Source organism: Amphiura filiformis, chromosome 17, assembly GCF_039555335.1.
Source record: "Amphiura filiformis chromosome 17, Afil_fr2py, whole genome shotgun sequence".
NCBI classification, from domain to species: Eukaryota; Metazoa; Echinodermata; class Ophiuroidea; order Amphilepidida; family Amphiuridae; genus Amphiura; species Amphiura filiformis.
The window spans coordinates 31511539-31525691 of record NC_092644.1 but is presented as its reverse complement, the minus strand read 5'-3'; the positions used below and the strand labels follow the sequence as shown (position 1 = coordinate 31525691).

General features: G+C 36.8%; 1 protein-coding gene across 1 annotated transcript in view; it reads left to right on the top strand.

Annotated features, from left to right (window-relative positions):
- The window catches only part of LOC140137628 (uncharacterized), an 84260-nt gene that overhangs the window by 48289 nt on the left and 21818 nt on the right, over window positions 1–14153 (top strand). The window contains 7 exon segments of the mRNA XM_072159366.1: window positions 9746–10014; window positions 10961–11299; window positions 11930–12052; window positions 12575–12686; window positions 12688–12806; window positions 13150–13305; window positions 13785–13973. Of these exon segments, the coding sequence (XP_072015467.1) occupies window positions 9746–10014; window positions 10961–11299; window positions 11930–12052; window positions 12575–12686; window positions 12688–12806; window positions 13150–13305; window positions 13785–13973 (1307 nt within the window).

Sequence of the window (14153 nt, the reverse complement as noted above, 5' to 3'; positions counted from 1 at the left end):
ATAATAAGAACAGCAATCACAGCAGCCGGGAAAATGTGAATTTCCTGGGAAAATAAGCCACATTTCCCACAATGTCTTATATATTTCTTTATTTAAAAAAGCAAAATTTCCCTCAAAATGCCCAAATTTCCTATTAAGGAACTTCCCGGACTCCCCACTTTTTCCCGCCAATTCAGCAATAATAATTGCAATAGAAAAGTCAACAGTAAGTAATACTAACAATAATGATGATAATAGAAAACTTTGATTGAACATTAAGTTTCAGTTTTTGTGAGTTTCCGGTTGAATAAAAGTGACATAGATTTCTTCATCTGTGACAGTCTTTTGTCATAACATGGAACAAACATCTTCCCACATTGAATTGTGTTGAAAAAAAAAAAAGGAAAAACCAATGTTTTGGAAAAGAAACGAGGAAAGAATGTCATTCCTGTTTTGGCAGATTGACTGATAAGAAGGTTGAATTATTCTTCTACAGAAATTTAATGATAGAAGTGCAATAAAATAATTGTTATTGTTAACTACTTATTCACGCTCCCATGGAATCATACCAATCAATCAATATATTATTGATCGTGAACATGACAGTGGGTCACAATAAGTACTTGAATTTCAATATTTTGAATAAAAGGAAATATTTCATATATATCGTGGGATTCTGAATTTGTCTATTCAAGTCGCTGATTTTGACCCGACATAAAATGTGCAATGTCTGCACCTTGCATGAATGAATACATTCAGTGTGACCAAAATAATGTTACAGTGGAGGTCTTCTCAGTCGAAACTTCCTTCTAGTTAAGTCGTGAATATTTTACACCTTCAATGCAACATATTGCCACACACATATATGTGGCCTATATACACAACATAGATTGAATTCCATAAGGGAACAAATCACGATTGTCCACCACCAAGAAATCCGATCATGCCAAATCCGTATTGATGGCTGTATAGGTCTGCGCTGACAGTGATGCATGTTCTGAAAACACACTTATCCTCAATGGTCATCATCGTAGGATAGAACACCTCAGACCTTCCCTAACCCCTTTTAGTGATTAGACTTAAGTTGTAAAAGGTACCAAAGATCGGACAATACCCACGGCCATCAATCAAGGTGGATACAATGGTGGATGGACAAGTTCCCACTGTGAAATCCGTAACTTTCTTTGAGACGCCACCCAGTGTGTATTTATAACTCTAAAGAAGGATAAACATAGCATTGTTGGTTTTATTTCATTCATTTAAACGCAGAGAAAGGTTTAAAGTGTATACTCAAAAGAGAGACTGAATTTCACTTTGGTCTTTTGAGGAGTGTCCATTGCTTGAGACTTGGCTTGGCCTCAAGAGATGTCTGTCCTCAGTGCTTCAGGTATCTTTGTCATATGAGCTCAAGTGGGCTCAACATCCAGTGGCAGAGTTTAGAGAAAACTTGGCAGCTCAAGATTGAACTTCACGTATTTAGGTATGACTATGAGTTCCCATCTTCATCTTCACTTTAAAATGTGACTATAGATTGTGACCACTCGATCCATTTCATGTAAAATGTGTGCATTTTCCCATGTGTACATTTAAAACTGAGGCTATTCAATTAATCAATTTAGTACTATCACCATCGTGGAAGATCAGTGTTTGGAAGAAATATTTTCATTTTTTGCACATCTTCTTTAATGGATGCTTACCATCAGCATGATCAGGGATGCTGAATGCTCCCTTGTAAAAAAAAAAAAAAAGGGGGCGAAGAAGGACATAGAAAACCTGTTCTGATTTTTTCACAATTTATTTGCTCAAATAATGCTTGGTCCAGAAATGACAAAACTGTACGTTATGAATTTTAGGGTGTCCTGATTGAGCAAGTCACTGATTTTCCTATGAACTCAAACTGTCTTTCCCATCTGAAGTGAGTAATTAGTAATTCAATCATATTCTCCCCCTTCTTTACTTGCCCTTTGCAAAGATTTAGACCAGTGATCTCAACATGGGAATGGGAAGGAAAAGTTGGTTAAGGAGTACTCTTATCCATTCTATTAGTTTTGGAATGAAGCTTTGACCACAACCTGAATACCTATTTAAACATCACAGCCATTCTCATAATACATCATAGTCTGCCCGCCCGCCTTTCTACTTTCCCATTATAAAGGTTGCGCGCTCATTTTCTGCATAAAACATACATGCACACACCTCCCGAAAACTTGAGAAACTTGAGAAAATTTTAAGAACCATTCAGTACAAAAGAAGCAAGAAACCTGCAGGTGCGCTGGGCTGTTCTAACCAAAATCCATACCCCCTGTGGAAGACACAACCTTATTTTCCAGACAGTGGGTGTAGATTTCAAAAGGGGGTTACCTGTACACATGACTCCATTTGAAATCTACACACCCCCCCCTGTCTGGGAGATTAAGGTCATGTCTTCCACATGGGGTGTAGGATTTTTAATTGGAACAGCCCATTCTGGCTGATATTCTACCTGTTCTTGCATGGCTCTGAACCCATGGGTGCACATAAAGGTCACTTCATTGTACAAACCATATTTTCTTACTTGGCTAATATTGTTCTTGAACTTTGCACACCTGTCCAGTGCTTTTAGTAAGACCTTTATTATTATGGTGGAAAAATTTCAATTAGTAAAGTTGTTTTTTTGTACCTATTGTGTGGTGGAGTGAATTATAGAATAGGGGTAATGATGTGGATTATTGTTATGATTGGGCATCTTCATTGGAATCGTTGCACACTCTATCATCGGTAGTGGGAGCAGAATTCTGCCCCCAATCAAAATTGAAGTGTAGGTACAAAGTGGATTGTGTTTTTTGACTTTAGGAGATTTTTTTGATCCCAAAGTAAAATTCAGTACTATATGCAAGCAAATATGGCAGGTAATGCCTTTATTCCTCTTTCAGGGGTGGAATTTCGGCAGAGACTCCCGTAAAGTCCTATTGCGAGAGTCCATGTGGACTCGCGCTGGAAATTATCGGCTCAGCGAACTTATGTTTTTCCATGTTTACAACAAGAGCAGTTTCCGATTTTAATCAATACTACCAATTATAGTCAATAGCTGCAATGACATATGAAGTGAGAGTATGATGACACATATATTAAAAACTTAACTTTGTCAGTTTATTTGTTAGTTTGCTTGTTTGAATTCATGTTACGTAGGCCTACATGTAATACCTTTTGGACTCCGGCAAGATTGTACAACGAGAATCCATTTACAGGAATCCATGGACTCTCGCAAAACTCTCTTGCGAGAATCCACTTGGACTCCTGTGGCACTTTACGAAATTCCATCCCTGCTCTTTACCTGTCACACAGTAAAAGGCAGTACGTTCAATACGGTTCTGCATATTGCATTGAGGAGTGCAGTATATTGTACAGATCTTTGTAGCAGGATGGGGGGGTGATAGGGGAGGGAGCAGGTAATTTTACTTTGTTGTATAGTAGGCCTATAGAATAAAACAATATTGTTACATTATATTTTCTTTTGCGATTTCTATACTACATGTAAGTGGAATGAAGACAAAACTAGAAGCTTGGTGTCAGGCCTCAAAATAAGTTGGGGCCTTCCAACCTAAACGGTACAGATTTCTTAGGGACTTGCATTACGCCTTGGTTTTAACATACTAACTTTGCCAACTAACAAATTAACAGCAATTGCCAACAAACATGTAGGCTACTAAAATATGGAATACAATTATTGGCCAATGCATAATTATCATGTCTTATCTGGTATATGATAATGCAAAAATTGTTCAGTGCAGATTTCATTTATTCTGACGTAAACTATCTCTATTGAAACCAATGATAAAATTATGAACAAAACAAAATGTCAAGGAAAATGAATTTTCACAAATTAAGTTGGTCCTTGCTATTCATCAGAAAGATCTTGCCCTATTTTCTAAAAAATTTATCAAAATTTTAGCAGTATTCTTAGTTAACATTTGGTTCAAATTTTCACCCCAGAATTCAGGTTATTGTACCACTTGATGATTTCTGATCATATTATATTCATTTTAATGTATCAGTCATCATGTTCTCTTTGTGTTTTTTGTTGATCCATTAATATCAAACAAAATGTTACTTTTATCATTCCTTGTGGTACTGATAGAAAAAAAAGTATGTCAGCTGTCACAGAACTATTTATAACTTGAAATATAATTCATTGTTTGTAAAAGAAAAATGTGCACCTTGTATGTAACCCAACTGATATTGTGTCCCAATCAATTAATCAATTTATAAAGTTTTCTAGTTAAAAATTACATTTTGTGACTACAATTCAGGGAATTTTAGAGACAAAGAATGGATTGTTTATATCTAACTAATAGATACCATTGAAAATGGTTTGATAGTTCTGAAATAATTTTTATAATACAGAACTATTTTTAGCCAAAAAGGGTCATCCTAAAAATGTAACCTGTACAATGTACATGTGTGTTTTGAAAAGTACACATCAGCACACGAACAGACCTGTGGGCTGCATGCCTGACCCTGGAAGACTTTCAGTAAACAAGCTCATTTATTATGCGCACCTGTCCCTGGCTCTGGACTTATTGTCCCTGATTGGCTCACTGGCCTGGAACTTGATGAATTATTAATGAGGTAGTGCAAAGTCCAGTGTGTGGTAGCAACTGGCTAAAACGGTCTATGCTAAAACTAAAAGGCATCCCCAATCAATACCACAAAAATAGTTTGATTTTTCATGGCTAATTTACTTTACAAGTTTGGATTTATCTTAAGAAATTATAAGGAAGTTACTCCAAACTTATGCATAAGTTAAAGCATTCATCATGCAGCACTCCCAAAGCATAATTGTAGAATTTTAAAACCCCAAGTGAAGTAAAGTAAAATGTTTTGGAATTGGGAATAAAGTCCATCTTGTCTGCAAAAGCGATTTCCTAAAAATAATCAGTTGAACAATTATTTACTAAGGGACATGTGTATGTACCATTTGCGTTTTATTTACTCAATACCTGTTACCCTTTGGATCTAAAAAATACCTCCACATAAACAATGATTGAAATAGTGTTGGTAGAATTTAATGTGTAACAAAATTAGAGCAAATAGTTACAGCAAGTAAATTTCCATGTATTTTAGTAGTCTATCTTGTAATTGTTGATCAACTTTGATGATTGTGTTATTGAAGGAGCTAAGGTAATTAATGAAATAATACATATATAGGCCTATGTTATGTAAGAAAAATAAATTTAAGTGACATTTTGTTGGGGTAAAGTGCTCATCAAGTCATACTTGCTCAATGCTCATATTAATCATGACAGTGCAGTCAATGAATTATATGGTTTACCCTACCCCATAGATCCAGTCATGGTCATGGAGATTGTGTGATTTAGGCTACCCCCATGACCAAGAGGTCAGTCCAGTGCAGATCCGTTGGCACACCCTTATAAATACGGAATAAATGCTAACCTCATCATGACATCATCCAAGCAGCAAAGTTCATATTTCATTTCCCATTGAAAAAACGTTATCCAACGGATCTGCAGTCGACTATTCTGCCAAGTACATGGCTATTCTACTTCAATGGTAGACCCATTTTGAAATGTGTATACTGGTATCAACTCCTCTTTAGAATATAGGGCCTAGATTCAAAATGAGAACCTCTCCCATCCACAAACTGTGTTGCCATTTTTGTCTGTGGGAAGAGCGTCCTGGCTGGTCACTGGGGATTTGTTGCGTTTTGTGAATGGGGGCAGCTGGAGTGAATTTGTGAAGTATACTAATTCAGGAAGTGAGCATATTTCTGCATTTGGACGGAAATTGGGAAATTTTGCTTTTCCAAAATAGAAAGACTAGAAATTGGGGGGAATGTTGCTATTAATCGTCCACAGAAAGTCAGAATTTTTTTTCTCCCATGTCTAAACCAGTGTATGAAAGACTACTTTTAGGAGATGCATGTTTGCCACATATAAGTGATCATTGATGAAAACTTTGAACTTGACAATTAAATCACAATAGTAACTAAAATTTCCTGTCATTGTGTGGTATTAACAGTATAATTCCTTGATGCACACTTATACATACCATAAGCATACAATCTTACTTGCACAAGATGTCAATTGAACATACAAACGTTTATACATGTGCATAGGTCATCAATCACAGTATTTTTGTGTTGAAAAGTATATGCAAACTAAATTTTATGTTAACTAAGCCATGGTTCATATTACATGTGCCACCGTGCGAGTGTACGTCATCATTTACAATAAAAAGAGAAAAAATATAATAGTGAATAGTCTCGGGGTCACGCTCCCACGTTTCCGCACTAACAATAGAGCACGGGGAGTACCCAATTTTGGTGGACACAAACCATTGCAGAGACACTATAAGTGGTTTTATTTCGCTATGTTTTTAATTTCGCGAGGAGCTCGGATTTGTACATGTAATAGCTGTGAATTTAAGATAAAATGCATTCTGGATTGTTCGGAAGGATAATTTGGATTTCTGGATTTGCAGAATTAAATGTCTGCAAAAAATGCTGGTAACTAGAAATTTGTGAAATAAAGTACCTGTGAAATTAACATGTTTACATACAATACAAGAAATCCTGATGATTGTCTGTTAGTTGATAAGGGAAGCACCACTTTACCAGATGACAGTGGTTTAAACACCCCACCAACTTTGCCAACTTCCAATTTAGCAGCTGATATTTCCATACATTGAAGAATATCGAGTTTGCAAAGTTAAGCTTAATTTAAATACATTTGAAATGACATTTATACTTTTTTAACTTGAAAGTGAAACTGTGTGCAACATGCATGCTGAATTTGGAAGAAGAAAAAAAGCACCCGCTCAGTTATTGTATGACATTTGTATCGTTGAGCTATCAATTCAACAATACAAGCTATTTATCAAACGATTCAGTTGGGGACTGTTTCCAAGTTTTTTGTATTGTTATGCTATTGTATATAAATGATAACATGAGTGGCCTATGAATAGGGGTAGCATGAAATATACGCTGCCATGTTTAAAGGGCAGCGTACTTTGGCTGAAAGGAGATACAGGAAAGAAAAGCCCCCCAATAGCTGCAGGGCTTGTGAGCAAGATTTTCCCACGCGCCGACCACCACTCCCCCTTGAACCAGATATTACTCCGTTTACAAATCCTTTACTATAACACGTACTTCTGAAAGTGTGATGAATTATGCTGTAGAAAATTTTTGTAGTATATTGTGGTAAATATTTCAAAATTTTTTGTTAGGGTGAGTATATAAATTTGCGGGCGGGATAGAACTTGTAGCGTGAGATGAATTCACCAAAACATTTATAACTGAAAATTTATCAAAATTTATACAATGTATGATTGTGAAAATGAAAGAGCATGAAAATTAATACTTTTATAATTGTATATTGATTCAATGCAGGTAGTTTATTACCAGTATTAGAGCATAGACTCTAGAGCACTACCAAGTGTACACATTGTACACTCTAAAAAGCTCAAGGAATCTCCTTGAGAAGTAATAAAGACTAGAATAATGGGAGTACACAAAGATGATGCAGAATTTAAACAAGGAGGTTGCGGCCATGGTTAGATGGGTGAAATATAAGATTGGTGGGAAGGAAGTTATAAAACAAACAAGGAGGATGCTTATAGAAAGGAGTGGAAGTAGTGGTATAAAGATGAGTATTTAATAATCTGCATGCTAGCCATGCGTTTCAACAGAAAAAGTTCAAGTTTTGAAATATTTTCTCAAAATATCAAGAGCTATCATAAGAACTACTGAACCAATACGAGGCTTGTTTGTACTCATTTTAATGCATTTTTCATGCTGATTCCAAATATGGTCATTTAGAATACCCTACCATTTTTTACATTCACAGTGTATGTGTATGGGTCGTTCATAAAAGACCCCCATTGAAAATCTACAGTGGTGGGGTATTCTAAAAGAAATCCATTCTGAAATTTTTGAATTTAAAATTTTTTTTGAAACTTGTCGTCTGCAGTCGACACCCGCGTGAAGAGAGTTAAGGAGTGGGAGGTTTGAATTGGAGGGAAGAGATTGGATGATATCCCTAGTTTTGTATGTGCATGTGATGTTATAAAATTGAACATGAATGGGCAACAGGTATTTGATAAGTGTAGTTGAAATAAACTAAATGAGAAAAAACAGAAAAAAGCTAGCATTTTTCCCCTCTTGCCTTTAGGAGGAAGAAGATGCTTTTGTGAAGATGGTTATGACTGGGGGTGTGAATTGGAAGGCCTTTTGTATGGAAATGGATTAATGTCCGGATTGTCCGGTCTTGTACATACGCATGTGATATCTTTAAATTGAACATGAGTGGCCAAGAAGTGTTTGATTAGTGTAGTTGAAAATAAACCAAGTGAGCAAAAACATAAGCTATCCCCCCCCCTCTTGGCTAAGTGAAATTAAATGTGAGTGATGAAGAAAGGTATAGGAAGCTTATAGACTACTTAAAATTAAGGCAGAACGTGGCCGAACAGATTTTGAAAAAGGTCACAAAATTCAGGAAATAGAATGATATTATTAAAATTAATATGACAGATAGACAAAGATCAATTTGGTTTACTGAACGCAATGCCCTTCATATGTGTGACAGGTATGATATACAAAGTACCCTAATATTAACACATACAATGAACCAGACAAAGATTTACACGCAAAGGAGGTTGAATCTGATTACATAAAATAAAGTAAGCTTCTGACTATGGCACCACATTCAGCCTGTTTGTCCTAGGTTCATTTTATTGATCCATATCAGGGTTGTACCCTGAGACGAATATAGGTATATATTCGTCTCAGGTTGTACCAGACCATTTAATGGATCATTTTGTTTCTTATGGAAACTCCTGCTGTAATCACTATGCTCTAAATAATCCTAGATTCCAACTGCTTTTGAAGTTAGTTAGCTTGATTGTTGAAAATGTGTCAATATCCATAAGAAAATGGTTAAAATAAAATGTGTACATCCTATGTAGGATGTGGGAATGGGGATACTGGTATTAGGAAATACTGACAAAAGAAGGGATATGAAAGATATCAACTTCAATGTGTGTGAAATTGAAAATATGAAAACATACATTACATACAGACAAATTACATTTGAAAAGAAGTAGAAAGAAACAAGGAAATAACATGGACAATAATGCAAGAATATCATATTAAATCCTTATTTGATTGAGATTTATGTACTAAAGACATGTCACCAAATCATTTCGCTTTAAATAAGGTACAATGTACATATACCAATACAAGTCACACTCTTCTTAAGCCCGATCCTGACTCCTGCGATGCTATAAAAACTGTAATCTGAGCCAGGTTTTTACGAGCTCAGCGGTGAAAATTCTCATCGCGCGGTGGAAATTTTGGTATTTTGATATCGCAGCCGTACACGCTTCTGATTGGCTGCTGGAAAATTAAGGTCAGTAGAATGACCTTAAAAGGAGATGCAGACCTCACATGTTTTTAAAACATCGCAACATCGTGCGATGAAATTAAAATGTACATTTTAATTTCATCGCGCGATGCTGCGATGTTTGAAAAGCATAGCAGCATCGCATCGCGCTGCGAAGTGGAGTCAGGATCGGGCTTTATACAAGTTAAATGTCTGCTACAAGTTAGACTTCTGAAACCTGTATACAAGTTACTCACGTCTGATACAAGTTACACTTTTGGCAATGCAAATGGTGGAAAAGAAAAATTGACAATATTACTGTTTATTTGTAACCATGTTGATCAATGAATATTAATTTTGATTTTCTGTCTTTTTTCTCTAATTTACAGATGTACACCTGGATTTTTAGGATTACGCTGTCAATTCCCAGACCCCTGTCTAAACAAACCTTGTAATAGCGGAAATTGCACATCAGAAATATCTGAGAGTAACGGACGGCCCCAAATCATATGTCAATGCCCACTCGGCTTCATAGGATCACTCTGCGAGCAGCAAGAGCCTACCGTTTGTAACGAGGAACGGCCATGTGAAAACGGAGGAATATGTCGACTGATAACGCGATGGGAGTACAGATGCGAATGTATAACAGGATACAGAGGTATGTTTCGTCATTTGTGTATTTGTATCATGTATGGGTCATAAAAAAAATTTCATTTTTTCCCGGAAAAAATTTGGCAAAAATCAGACTTTTTTTTCTTAAGATACCATAATACATGTGTCACTTATATGACCCACCCCATGACCACCGGGGGTGGTGAGTCACTTTACAAAGGTGAGTCGGATTTAACTATACCATGACCCACATGTGCGTCTAAACAATGACGGACATTTGCCGACAATGACTGAGCCCCTCGTCAAAATTGTGATGCACATGTTAAGGATTATGACTGCATGACGCAAATTTGACTCACCATTTAGGTATTTTGGCTGACACTGATGCACCTAACCATTGACGCACCTAGGTAAAGTGACTGACACTGGCGCACCCCTCGGGGTATGTTGTGATGCACATATTGAGTAAATGACCGTACCCTGCATCACTAATTGGTTGGTAAATGACCCAACCATGACGCACATCCCCCGGGGTCCTAGGGTGGGTCACACAAGTGACATGTGTATAAAAATACCAAGTCTTGAATTTAAAAAAAAATCATAACTTTTTTTTTTGCCTAATCAACCATTGTCAGATCAGGGAAGTGGTCAGCTATAGGGAACATAACAAGTAAATAGTGATCTTTATCTATCTGAGTAATCAGACAAATGCATAATGTGGATTCAATATGGACCCCTCAATTGATAATAACACCTGTGCAAATGATTTTGATAGTGGAATAGATAATAACATTGCAGCGAATGAACTGAATTAGGTGCTCATAAATGCCGACATATTTACCAATATTTTTGTCACTAAAACTTCATACCTCAAGAGCCTACATGCTTTGTTATTTTTGTTTAGAATACATAAAATTGCATGATTTGTGTAATTGGTAGAAATTTTTTTAAAAGAAAATTACAAATTTATTATCTGTTTTGCAACCTTCCAGGTGAAAACTGCACGGAAATCGACCATTGCGCTGCAAACCCATGCCAAAATGAAGCCATCTGCGAATCGTCTAGCGACACGTACACCTGTCAGTGCAGTCCCGGATATACGGGCACGCATTGCGACCAAGATGTCGGCGAATGCGCGGGCTCGGTGGCAATGTGCCACAACGGGGGCCATTGTGTAAATACATACGGGGCGTTTGAATGTAGATGCCCTCGTGAATATACAGGACATCAGTGTGATTACATATTTGTGCCATGTCAGCCTTCGCCTTGCCTAAATGATGGAACTTGTGAGAGGACAGGGGATTATACACATGAATGTCAATGCCCGCAAGGTGAGTTTATTGATTATCAATTATTGATTGATTGATTTGTTAATTGATCAAATAATATGAAACATGTTGGCAGTCCTGTTTACGCAATAAGTAAGATGCAAAAAAAAAAGGGTCATTGCCGAAAATGCGACCCATGATTGTGTGAGTGCTTGACATTGACGTTCCTGAGCCAGTAGTGTCTTTGTCTGTTCTTGTGGAAAAACTGAGCTAACTTGAACGTCCCCTGGACAAGGACCTTACTGCTAATTGTCTCGGTCTACATGTACAAAACTTGAGGAGCTGATCTTGGCTGCAATGGTTATTATTTATGTAGGCTGGCTAGGGTTCTGTGCTTGTATAAAGCTGCATGCCTGAATAATGCAAAAATGGTTTATAATAGGTGTGTCGTGGGCCATAATGGTCAGCACTTTCTGTAAAAGCGCAATATATGTAATTGCTCTAGATACAGCTGTGACTTTTATAAGCCATCTTTATTGGTAAAATACAAATAAACTAACAGAACATATAACATCACAATATTATTGAAGGCTAATACTTTCAAAATTCGTAACGTTGTAAATTTATATTTGCAAAGGAACGAAAACCCAATACAATTTGATTCTTAATTTCAATTGCACTTATATTTCTCAGGTTTTGAAGGCTCACTGTGTGAAATCAACGTGAATGATTGTACATCACATGAATGTCAGAATGGAGGTGAATGCTTGGATGGTTATAACGCATATTCATGTCACTGTCCAGATCAATACACAGGTAAGTGGCACTAGGATCCACAACATGTTCATCTATCAGGGCACAGTTCTTTAACCCCAACCCATTTGCACATTCATTGAATGACCTTTGAAAATTTGGGTACAAAAACTCATACTCTACAACTTGAGGTCAAATTTTGCACTATGATTTGTTTAATTGAGGTTATTGAACTATGCCACTGGGATGAGGCCATTGCGGTCCATAGTGTGGGTAAAGTTGAAAGATGTTTTGACATTTCAGCAATCCGTAAACGTGTCAATGAAAAACTGTTGCTATAGGAATTTTTGGGCATACCAGGGGTGAATAAAGGAGGAAAAGCACAGAAACTTATTGTTCCATTTTGGGCTTTAGCCTATAAAAGCTGGGGTACACTAGTTGCTCTGCATGAGCGACAAAGCAAAATGGCGGATTTACCATTGCACAGTTTTAAGTCAGTAACTTTTTGGGTATAATTCCTTTCAAAATACACACTTTAATTTGTTTTTAAAATACACACTTTAATTTGTTTTTAACTCTATCCAGGGCCATACTGCGAAGAAGATTTGGACGAATGCACCAATATACCAAGCATCTGCCTGAATGGTGCGACATGTGCTAATACCTACGGTGGATTTGACTGTTTATCGTCAACGGGTTCAAGGCGAGTTCTCGAGACCAATATCGATGACTTCTTGCGGCCACAAGATGTCTTAACGGGGTACCTGCTTGGATTTTGTTGGGTCGTTTAGATGCGATTGTCCACCGGGGTTCACAGGTAAATATTGAAAATGAGCTATTCCATTTAAAATCCACACTACCCCTGTGGAAGATTTAGCTAAAGTCTGCCACAGAGGGAGTAAAAATCTTAAGTAGAATAGACAATTGGATAACTTCCATTTGAAATACTCACTCCAGTTGTGGAAAATATAGGAAAAGCCATAATTTTTGTAACCAGTGTGTTATTATTTTTTTTGAGAAAAGTGCAAAAATAGTCACAAATGTATCAAGGGGTGTAGTGCCACCTTAAATAACTAAAAGACTTGATAGATAACCTAGAAGCTGGTAATTCCCATATTTCTAATTTGTTATTTTTTTCTCCTTGTTTATCTATTGTATAGGTTTTCTGTGTCATCTAGAAGATGCATGTGTAAGCAACCCATGCCATCCTGCCGCACAATGTTTCACAGACCCAGCTACTGGTGATGCGATATGCAACTGTGAAAGAGGTTATGAAGGTAGCGACTGTTCACAAGACATTGATGAATGCAATATTAGTAAGTAACTCATGTTTTTATATTGTACATGCTATGTGCACCCAAGTTTGGTATGGAGGTGCCGTTGGTAAATCCGAAAGTGGACATAATGTTTAAGAAATTTAGAGCCATCGATTTACCAAAAGTCAAAATTTTTGGTCAAATTTAACATGAGGTATCGATGTTCTTACAACATTTCCCAAATTTTTGGTAAATATCAAAAAAATATTCCTACAGTGAGGCAATTTTCTTAAAATACACGAGAAAATGTTGAAAAAATGACCCATCTATATACAGGCATGATAATTTTCAGGAAAGTGCAGTCTCATGCCTGTATATATGAAAATTGGCCTACAAAAAAGGGTCATTGCCGAAAATGCGATCCATGATTGCGACACATCTCCGTATAGTCATTTGTACTATGCTACACCCCCCCAAATAAGGTGGTCCAACAAGCACCACTGATATTCAGTACTTTACTGTTTTTCTTATTGCAACAGATGATGAATCACCATGTGAGAGAGGGGGCACTTGCGTCAACACCCCAGGTTCATTCTATTGTACCTGCCCGACAGGAATCACAGGACCTCGCTGCGAGACGGACATTAACGAATGCGATTCACAACCTTGCGTCAATGGAGGTACTTGCCTGAATCTTAACGGTGAATTCCGATGCTTGTGTATGACAGGTAAGGGCTGATGCTATTTTAAAAAAAATCTTTTTCCTCTTTTTATTTATGTTTCTTGACATAGTCACGCTTTATGACTAGCACTGAAACAGAATCGGTAACAAATTGAGCATCTTTAATGTATATACCAACATTTTTAGTCACCGATTTATTTTGTCAGGAGCTGAAAATGTAGTTATT